This window comes from Apteryx rowi, unplaced genomic scaffold, assembly GCF_003343035.1.
Source record: "Apteryx rowi isolate R43461 unplaced genomic scaffold, aptRow1 scaffold_984, whole genome shotgun sequence".
Taxonomy (NCBI): Eukaryota; Metazoa; Chordata; class Aves; order Apterygiformes; family Apterygidae; genus Apteryx; species Apteryx rowi.
Genome location: NW_020451298.1, coordinates 171807 through 182896, shown reverse-complemented (window position 1 = coordinate 182896; position 11090 = coordinate 171807). Strand labels below are relative to the sequence as shown.

The window sequence follows — 11090 nt, the reverse complement described above, 5'->3', positions numbered from 1 at the left end:
ACAAAGCCTATTCGCTATGATCCGACTTAAGATTTCATAACTGAGTTCACTCACGTTACAGATGCATTAGCCCCTCATGAGAACGGGTCTGAACTGCATTATTTAAAGGCAGGCCCACTAGGACTGCCACTGCTTTCTGTGGCATCCCAGAGATCCCAGCATCTCAAATGCAGTGTTTGAATATAAGATCATTGCAACTACTACACGTATGTTGGCTAACATTCAAGTTATTATAAAAGGTAGTAACAGTAAGTTGGTCTCATAGGTGCCCTTGTATGAGCTTCTGAATTACTCACTGTCATCCAGAAAGTGATAAAACTACATTTATGAGTAATGCATAAAATTCAAATGAGACCTTTATTTACATTAGCTTTTCAAGCTCTGGGTGTTGCAAGATACAAAAAATTTCATACTACATTTTTATAGGAAATCAGCTTGAAAAGCTGATCGAGAAAATCAATTTGTCAAAACTGGCTAAGCAGAAAATGTGTCAGCTCAGTTTTAGAGCACTCTGTCAATTTTATACTGTCTGCTCTCGTTCAGAGTACTCCTGATATCTTGGTTATAAAAACAGAGAGCTCATGCAGGTTAATTTACAATACTCTCATAGTAAATTTTACATTCTTCACTTGATCGGAAGAGCAGGTCAATATCCTCCACATTTGTCTCACAAAGCAATTAGGGATTCAAGTAGAGAGAAAACTAGATCCCATCAGGAGACTTCTATCAGAAAGAAAACTAGATTTAGCAAGACAAGGAGACAGAATTTTAATTCCATGACAAACTGCTTTATAATCTCTCATTCTGTAGAAAACAAGTTGTACTGTAAAGATTAATCAAGTCATTTTATTCCATATTAACATTATGCAGCAACCAATATGAGTGTCTGGGTAAACAGAAACTTCATGAAATGTTTTGCTGCAAAGCTGACTTCAGTAATACAGCCAAATGATAAATTCAACAATTCTGCTCACCGCCAGAAATAAAAAAATGGCTTCAGGAGCAAATAACACTGATTCATACTGTGCTCAAGCACTAGTCAACAAAATCTATTAAACTACACAGGGAGAAAAAAAAAAATCAAAGCATCTTTGTTATCTTACTTGTGACACCTTATTTAAATCTCAGGCATTACCTCTTTATATCAGCATAAATATGTAGCCTTCTACAGCTTTTATGATGTGGTTACAGACACAAGAATGTTATAGTTGAAAGTAAGAGCTAGTTCAAGGAATTTCAGACTTGTTCCTTTTCAAGTTATGAATACTTTCACTAAAACATAAATATTTTGACATATATTAATTTTTTCTGACATTCAAAATTGTAAAGTCAATATGGCAGAATTATTGTTAAAAGCACATATTTACAAATATTCTTTTTTCCATACATAAAGTATTTGGCATAATTATAACAATCTTACTGCATACACAACTGTTTGCTTCTTTTTCACATAATGGTACACTCCTTATTAAAATGGTACACTCCTTATTAAAATTTACCAATTATGTACAAAAATACTCGAACATTTATTATAGAAAACCTCTATAACCACCATTCAACAGCTTTGCTGAAGGTTTGAGAGTATATAAAAAGTGGTCACTTTCTTCCAGTTAAACTATCAACAGATCAAACACAGTTAAAATCAACATGAGCTTCCCAACAAAAGAGGGAGAATATTTTTAACAGCATGATTTTAAATGCAGTTCATACATCTGTTTTCAAGCGAGTGTTAAACAGTGAGTACAAGGAGGAATACAAAAAATACATACAGAAGGTGCTTTTTTTCCTACAGCTTGGCATTAGCTTTCCAGAACTCTTCAGATGCTAATCACTAAAATACAACTTAAGTCCAAACACCATTCTCCTACAGTAAAGATGATGGTGATGTACTTAAGTTAAAAACCAAATCCAAAACCCCACTCTATTGGTACATACATGTCGGAAGAGCTCTTCAGAATTTTTGCTAATTTTTTGCAGGATTGTTAATGACTTTTACAATTTTCTTTTAAAATTCATTGATACATAGTCAGTAATTTATATTTAAATTCGTTCATCTAGTATATATTGCCCTGGTACTAGTCAGTACTGATTCCTGTACACAGATTAAATGAACACATTCATTTGTACCTATATAATACACAAATTGTATTTTAGCGTGAACTTTCAAAAACAGCAGAGAACTGCTACTAGCAAACTGCCAGTTAGTTTAAAACTAACTGGAAGAATAAAAATAAATTGCACCTCAAAAAGAAAAGGATGCATCAGGTACAGTAATACACTAATAGCACAAAAACCTTATCAAGATTTACCAGAAAGGTGCTCTGTACTGAATGAAATGCAGGTATTTTTTATTCTTAAAAATAATATGAACCAAGTGTTTGTTTGAAAAATTCCAGACCACATTCTTGCAACACTTCTCTGCAGTATAACTTGCATTATATCTCTGTTCTTCCACAGACATTTGAAATGACTAACCTGTTCACTGGATAAGAGAGACAACTTTCAGCCTACTTGCAGAAACACCCTAGTCTACGGACTACTTTGTTATAAAGCGTGCATTTATTCTAGTAATAAAGATCCAGTCAGTATATTTCGTATTTTGTAAGAAGCATTCAGCTAACTCAGATGAGAGCTGTAGGGTTTTAGTTTTTTTTTTTTTTTTAATAAAAGTAAGGTACAAATAAAAGTGTATATCAGTATTTCACCACCATGAAATTAAGAAAAGTCTCTCATTCGTGCTTCCTATAGTATCTGGCAACCTAAATTAGTAACTTCTTTTAAAAATGTGCAACATAATATTAATAAGCATTTAAAAATTACTTAAAAGAAAAGGTCGGTAAAATATTAAAGTGCCTAACTAAATGTATTTTACCATTTTTAAAAAATATTATTTCTTAAACGGTAAAGAATTCATTGCCGTTGAATACAAAAGTGACTTCTCATAACTGAGACACTTTCCGAGGAAGCGGCCTCGGCCGAGGAACCTGCTCAGTCCTCCTGCTACTGTTTTCCAGATTGTTTGGCCGGACGAGCTGTGGTTTGGGTGGCAGTGCTGGTGGGTCCGAAGCGGCCGGGATGGAGAGGCTGTGAGGTAGTGGAACGGGGCGCTTCAAAGTTCGCTCATAGACACTGTAAGGTGGCGGGGTTTTACTTTCTTTTCTCACAGGCTCCTCGGAAACGCTGTAGTTTGGAGCAGTTCCTGTTTGTTCACTGCCTTGGCTTTCGAAGCCCGATGTTTCGGATGTGCTACATCGGCTGAGCGAAGAGATGCCACTGCTGTAACTTCCCGACAGCGCCGGGGAATTGGATATGAGCCCCGAAGAGTGATATTCGACTGGAGAGGGGGTAAATGATTGCACAGAACCCTGCTCAAAGGAAAGGACATCAGGAGGAGTCACCCAGAGTGAATTAGGGATTAGCATTTCTTTGCTAAAACTAAAAACAAACATACACATTTTGCACAGATTCTGAGGCTTGATAAATGTAAACCATTGCACCTCTTCTTAATTATGATCCTGTTTGAAACCAATAAAAAGCTGGTTTCAAGAGTGCCTAAGTATACCTTAAACAGTGCTTCATGCCAGTGGAAGTAAAACTGTATTTAAATGTTATCTCCCCATCATCATACTCTAGAAAAATCTGCAAGTCTTTTAAAAAGAAAAAAAACCCTTAAATTTCCTGGCTCTTAAAATGGAATACATAATCGCATTGTGTGTAACTGGTAGTGGCCTGCCCCCTAATGCCAGAACACAGTACTTGCATCACATTCAGTGTTTCTGCTATTGCCATCTCTCCTTTAAAATTCATTTTCCAAGGCTTTTCTCACAATTTTAGTGCACAGGCATGCAGCAAAAAGTGCATTTAGATAGTGGCATCATTTTCAAGTGTGGCATGCACCAAAATCGGAGGCGAAGTGCAGAGCAGATGCCAAGTTAATAACCTCTGCTGGACTCCTAGCCTGAGCTCTGCCCGCAGTTAGTGTTGCTATTAAGTAGCAGCAGCAGGAACATAGGAGGTAAGGAATTACTGCTGCTGCAGATGGCATTTTGAAGCCTATTTCCTCCGCCCTCTCTCCCCCCTAGCTCCCCAGTGGTTTCTGGGCACACTGCACTGCTCTGCAAGATGCAAAGCAGCATTAGATGCCCAAGGGGACAGGGCAAACGGTCCAAGCTGCTACACCAGCAGCCTCGCAGGTCTCTGGAGGGCGGTGAGGGACAGAGAGCTGTAGGTCCAAGCAGTGATGACAGTGCTGATGAAGAAAGGGAAGCAGGGACAGTAAACCCTGCCTGAAAATGTCGGGAAGTCCTATTCTAGAGAAGCAAGTTCTACTGAAAACTGTAAGGTTAGAAAAAAGTTGAAATGGTTTTGCAACGTATCTGATTTTGCATAAAACAATCTGAGACAATCTAGACATAATGGACTTGAGCACAGGCTAAAAAGGGATGGAGAAATCATGGCTCAAAGACAGGTTTCTGACCCCAATTCTTGTTAGACTAGTTGGCACTCAGCTGCTCAGCTTAGATGAGAGTGAAAGTGCAAGCCATGCAGCAAAGGGTAGGGAGAGGAGGAGGAGGAAAAGGAGAGGGGCAGAGGTGTATGGAGCTGGCTGCACTGACTTTATTCTGTTGCGATAATCTTAATTATTCATTTAGGACTGGATCCACAGTACACTGAAAGCAATGGAAAGATTTTAATTTACATCAGTGGGCTTTGTATTTGGGTGGTTTTCTCTGGCAGTACGTAACAGTTGGAACAAAGGGTAAAAATTGCGCTCTGTATGTGGCTAGGGAAAAGCAGAGCAAATTCTATTTAACCGTCATTATATGGTGCAGATGTTTTGTACACAGTGGGAGTCCTGCTTAACTACTTGGTTCAGGTTCTGTTCCTCTGTTTCAGGAAGCTGCTGCTCATTCTCATCCACACAAACTTCTGGGGTCAAAGTTTTCAAATAAATGATGTAATTGGTTCAAGTTCCAAGAACACTTGGCACTTAATCCAAGTGGCTATAGACAGGATTTAGGAGCTTTGCTTCTCTCATTCGAAACAAGAGCAAATATGTGTAAATCCTGTCTGTTTGAATTTAGGGGCTGAGCAGGGATAAGCACTTAGTCCCTGACAGCAATACAGACTGCTTGCACCAGTCATGATTAACAGTCTAGACACCAAAAGAGTCTGGAAATTCAAGGATGCTCGAAGTGAGATCCAACAACTCTCTGAAGTATTCTGGGCCAGCACCCCTTTCCCAAGTAGGCTGTGCCACAGTTTGGCTGGAAAATGCTTAAATTCTATTCAGGTCTTTAGAGGAAAATGTTAGGACAACCTTGAAACGGCCCCAAGAATCATCAGCACCCAGTCAATTCAGGAACACAGGAAAAATTGCTCACTTTTTGTATCCTAATGCTCAGAAGAGCTTGCTAGGAAGCAGTTAGTGTGAAACCTGGGGCAGAGCTCACTTCACAGGAAGGTGTGCCAAGGTAATGGGACTACAGAGCATCCTGAGGGTGAGCAGCACAATTACGCTGGGCCGAACCTGGACCACTGGGTGGCTGCAAAGTGAAGAATTACAGGCTCAAGGGATGACAAATGGGAGAATGACTGCAGACTTGTGATTGGGGACCTCAAGGGGAAAGGAGGCATTCTGGGGTATCGCTTCGCTCCTCTGGGGTTTTCCTGGAATACGCAAGCTGTGTGTTCATGAGCTCCCATGCTGCAGAAGACTCACGCTTCCTGCTCAAGTTTTCTAACCAAGAGGCTGTTGTGCAATGAGTGGGTACCAACACTTTCAGGTATCTTTACCCTGCTCAGTTCAGCATCTGTCCTCAAAAGAGGACTTCACAGCCAGGATCCCCTATGGCCAGGGGTGCCTAACTGTCAGAGAAGAACAAATGTTTAGTCATAGCCTGTGCTTAATGTAGCTTACCGACAGGCTTCAGACTACTTCCAGCTTCTTACACAACCTCCCTAGATTGCTCTGCAGAGGCACTGGATACTAAAATGACTAAAGCAGGGATAACCTTCTAACATCCCTGATACTCCCCCAGCATTCAGAGCTGTTGTAAGAGGAATGGGCTGTATGCCAGGATGCTTCATTAGCATCTCCTTTTGCCACTGCTGGAGACAGAATTCTGGGGTGGATGGACCACTTGGCATTTCTTACATTTGTTTCTTATGCTCCCTTCTCTCCACTGACTCAGATGGGCTTGATTATCCATGTAGGTGAGAAGCCTAATTTTAAGAACTTAAAGAGTCTAAAGATCACAATCTGATTCTTGGCTGCAGTTTTGAAAATCTTTAATCTGTGATTGTTTTGGCTACTTACTCTTGTGAATGGATTTTGCATAGGCATATGATGATGATAAAAAAAATCCCAAACAACATATTAAATATATAAAATCTACCCCACAACATGAACAAAGGAGATTCACTGCAATAAGACAGTACCTTCATTGCTGATCTGCCAGCAGGAGAAGGGGAAATGGAGGCTGTGTGTCTTGCTGGTGATGCTGTAAAGTTAGAAAGATTTCAGTGCACTATTCACATTAGGATTCTCACTAAGTCTTGGAGATCATTCTACACCCAGCACTATCCCTGGTTCCCTCTATGTACCTGATCAGTGGCTGTAAAGGTTTTAAAGATTTTGTTTTATTTTGTTTTCAAGGTTATCTTCCAGTAGAACCAATACAATTTCTGCATCTGTCTTCTTTACAGCGATATAAAATTTGTCAAAGTGCTTCATATCCTATCAATCTCTAACAGGATTCAAAAAAGTCAGTATCATACTCTTTCCCCTTCTCTTTTTCTAAGAAATATATTCTGCACTTATATGTCAAATAAGAAAAAAACACAATACATGTACTTACACCAAATGTTTACAGGTGTAACATACCTGTAAACATACTGTAAACATGCCTCGACATACTTTGAGACATAACGCTAAATGAAAAGCATCTTCATTCTCTTGAGAACATTTATATTTATAGTACCACTTAAACAGATTTTCCTTTAAACGGAAATTACTTTTTTGAAGGGCAAATTGGTTACAGTAACAGCACTCATTCCCATCCATGATTGCTGTGCATTCACTGACCAGTAAGATTCTTTTTATCATAATTATAATTTCTGACTGCTAACCTCCAATCATCATAAGATCAAAAGATTAAATTCAATCATCCTTTCTAGTACCAGCATAAACTGTTTGAAACTAGTAAGTCTTTAAGTGAAGAGGCAAAGTATTGGAAACAGAATGCTACAGAGATCACTAACAAGATGAAAATACCTTGCAGTTCTACAGCCTTCCATATAAGTAATCAAATAATAAATTAACCTGCCCAAGAAGCTAAAGGTTAATCAGAGTGGAAAGAACCAAAGCCCTCATGTAAATCTTTTTTTTTTTTTTACTTGAGCTTAGTCCGAAATGTCCATACGCTCACCAGTCTGTGCAGGTCTTGGTGGCACAGGGGGAGATATAAGCTTTCCACTTTCTGATGTGTTTCTGGCTTCTTTCCCACTGTCCAGGCTCCAGCTGCTGGGGGTGGTGTTCACAGCTGGAAGAGAATGAAAAAGTTGACATATGTATCAACACTTCTAGCTCTCAGTTTCAAGCTCCCTGACTTGCCTTTATCCATGAGCTTAGAAATATGCAGAGCGAAAATGTTAAACAACTTAACAGCATGCCTGAAAAGTTTTTATGATTACATCAGCGTTTGAAAGGCTCTTCAGTAATTCCTGTCAGTCTCGGGGTTTGCCTGACTTTCGCATCTGGCCCTCAGGCCAGGCTGAGATTGTAAAGCAGTTCAGACCATCAACAGCAGTAGCACCTGAAATAGCACTTTGGTGCACCCCAGATCCAGCCACAAAGGCAGATAAGCTTGAAGCCTGTTAATATAATCAGTTTATCTTTCCAGCAGACTCCTATTTAAAGGTGTCTAGGCAGAATGGAACAGACTATTCACAGTTTCCATTAAATCATTTTACATATGGAAGGTGCTAGAGAAAGAAAGTCGCCAAATTTCAATCAACATCCCTCTGAAAACTCCCAGTGTTAACAGTCTTTTGTTGCCTGCACAGGCTACAAACTCAGAAATGAAAAAAGTGGAAAGAAGGTCACAAAACAGAGGGAGTGAAAAGGGAAAGAAATGAAAATGTCAGAGAAAATTAAAACCAAGAAATTCCTGTGGACTAAGACAACTTACACACCTTGTTTGTATCCATGATCCAGAATCTCTACTTGATCATGTAAATTGACTGACACTTTGACATGTATAAAATTGGCTGCTTTATTTATCTGCGTTACTTTTGCCAAACTCCATGACTTTGAATTAGCCCCTAAGGCCTGGAATAGCTCCCATAATAGAACCAGATTATTTTGTATTATCACAGAGCCACCAATGTTGGCAAGAAGGCAGACAGAAAGACAGGGCACTTAACACGGACAGGAAAAAAGCTAACTTAAAAACTGCAGTTTTTCTTATACATGCCCCATAAACAGTGAAACACCTACTTCTAAAAAAAGAACAAAAACCCAGCAGTGAAGAATTCATAGAGTGTCTTTAAAAACCTCAGACTTCTTCCATCAAGTTTAAAGTGTTTTCAAGAAATAACAACACGCTGTACCATGCCATGGCAGTTTACTTCTTGTGTGTCTCTGTCACACCAGTAAGTAGAGAACCACATGCAAGGAGTCCATGCTCATTTACAAAGATGGTGTAAAAAGCAAAGCACCCTTGCTGATTGCTAATTGATGATATCAATTATTGCTATTGCAGCAACACTAATGGCTCTCAGAAGGACTGGAATCCCACTATACTAGTTTATACCAGACACTTAATACAAGAAGTACAGTACAAATGATATTTGTGTTATATCTGTAACAATATTGTTACAGTATAATTGTACATTAGTTGACTTTGAGAATAGCAGACCGAGTACTAATTCTATCTGCTAGAAGATCATTTTGACTTTTCATTGCCAAAATATGCAATACATTGTTTGCTTTTTATTGTAGGCTGTCACCTAGCAGTATGGTTTTGTCCTCATCCTAAAAATGACTTGGCACCAGGCCTAAGTCCCTCAAATGCCTGAATCTTTGACAAGCCAATTTTTTCTTTTAAGCTATCCAAGCAGTCAGTTCTTTGGACTGCTGAAGTCTGCAGGAGAGAATATTTTATTTTAACAATTCTGTAATGTTCTTGGCTGCGTAGGCCAATGGAAAAGTTTTGACACTTTCATGTTAAATTATTTCATATGTTTCTCAGCTGTGTGAAAAATTTCACACTTGAGTTTTCACCAAAACTTGAAAGCAAAAAAAAAAAAAAATATATATATATATATTTTTTAAAATCAACTGTCATTGCTGAAAATATGATTCCTGGTCAGTTCTTGTTAGGCTACTTTCTTGAAATGTTAGTTTTAATACATCTGTTTTATTGTATCCTTTATTCAGGGTGCAACAAAAGGGAGCACATAATGAAATGAGTAAAGCGGAAAGTTTACTGCTCTGAACTAACAATTGTGCAATTGTGCCAACAATATTGGATCTCCCCTTTTGTAAAATTATAAAAAGTATTTTTTTTTAATGGAAATTAATAGGTTTATCATTTAGTCTGAGAAAAATCAAAATGATCTTTCCCCTTCTGAAGAGTAACCAAAAGCATGATGATTTCTGTCTGGCTAAAGAGGAACTGCAGGTACTAAACTTCAGGACTCTACCCATCTCTTTAGCTTTCCTCCTGCCCAGTCTCCAGAAGTTCATCATCTCCAGTTCATCATTTCGCTGTCCCCGAGTCCTCCTCTCTACTGAACCAGATAGGGAAAGGACCGCTCTCACAGGCAGCCGGCTGCAACCTGCTGCTCCATCACCAACTGGCTTCCTGCAAACTTCTGGACCCTTCTGAATGCACCACTCAGTTCTAGCAGATACTACTTTCTTTCCGCCCTTTTTTGGTGAAGTGTTTTAAAACTTAGAGATGAGAAGTATTTTTGGAACTGGGAATTCTTTTTCAAGTGCTCAAAAGGCTTGGCATTCTCCAGTAATATCACACATGAATTATATTTTCATTGATTCCAAGACTGGTAAAGCGCAGCATTTCCACTCACCCTTGTCAGGGCCAGACAGGCTGGAATCGCTTCGTGGCAGCGCACCATCTCCAATATGATTAAACAGCATTCTCTGGAAATTGAAAACAGCATGGCTTATGCATAACTACAGTTGTATTTCAGTGGCCTTTGAGAAAACTGTTATATTTTTTGTTATTAACCACCCCCCCACACACAGATCTGCTTGGAGGCAGCGATAAACCTCACCTGAGAACATAAATATTTTAATAAAATATCCATATATAAATAGTGAATAGACTAGTTTTCTGAAAACTGAACACCCTGGAATTATTGGGAGGATTATTATATACTGAATTCTGGCAGTTTCCTGCTCCCTGAAAGATAAAATAAGGCTCATTTCTTAAGTGAAATTCAACCAGGCTGACTTGATAGAATGCTGAGCAAGGGATAGATTTGCAAGAATTTCACTGAAGAATCAGGATTTGTGCAATGCGTAACTTTTGACAATATCAAGTTATAGCTGTTTCCTTAGAAGAGCCATATTTTTCCCAACTCTGACTTTTGGCAGTAGCCTTCTTAGTTCTCTTGCGGATAAGACTTGATGCATAATGTGTGTTTATCTTCTTTTCTGAATACTATTTTTTCTAAAAAAAAAAAAAAAAAAAAAAAAAAAAATCACAGGAACTGTATGAAACTATTTTAAAATTCTGCAAATTGTTTCCTTTGGCAACATTCAAATCATCAGTGGGCCACTGGTATTTAATAAACAACATATAGCTAATCCTACCAGCAATTTATATGTACTTGCCAAAGAAAAGCAGAACAGAGGAAACTACTTTTTTTTTTTTTTTTTTTTAAAGAGAAGATCAGACAATCAATGAAATCCAAATCAAGTCAAGTCCTATTCTCCTATCTCCTTCCAGTGTTAACAGCTGCTACATGCCAAGTCAGTGAGAGACTGCTGTGGTTCCATGTGATGATGACCCTAGTTAAAGAACAGCTATCATGGGCCTAAACATGTTGCTACCCCAGGT

General features: G+C 38.6%; 1 protein-coding gene across 1 annotated transcript in view; it reads right to left on the bottom strand.

Moving 5' to 3' along the window:
- Window positions 1-2354: 2354 nt before the first annotated feature.
- The window catches only part of DOCK4 (dedicator of cytokinesis 4), a 176636-nt gene continuing 167900 nt past the window's right edge, over window positions 2355-11090 (bottom strand). The window contains exons 51-54 of the mRNA XM_026055109.1: window positions 10096-10168; window positions 7431-7544; window positions 6442-6503; window positions 2355-3365 (exon numbers count right to left, since the gene is read on the bottom strand). Of these exons, the coding sequence (XP_025910894.1) occupies window positions 2940-3365; window positions 6442-6503; window positions 7431-7544; window positions 10096-10168 (675 nt within the window). The 3' untranslated portion in view covers window positions 2355-2939. The remainder of the gene's footprint in view (window positions 3366-6441; window positions 6504-7430; window positions 7545-10095; window positions 10169-11090) is intronic.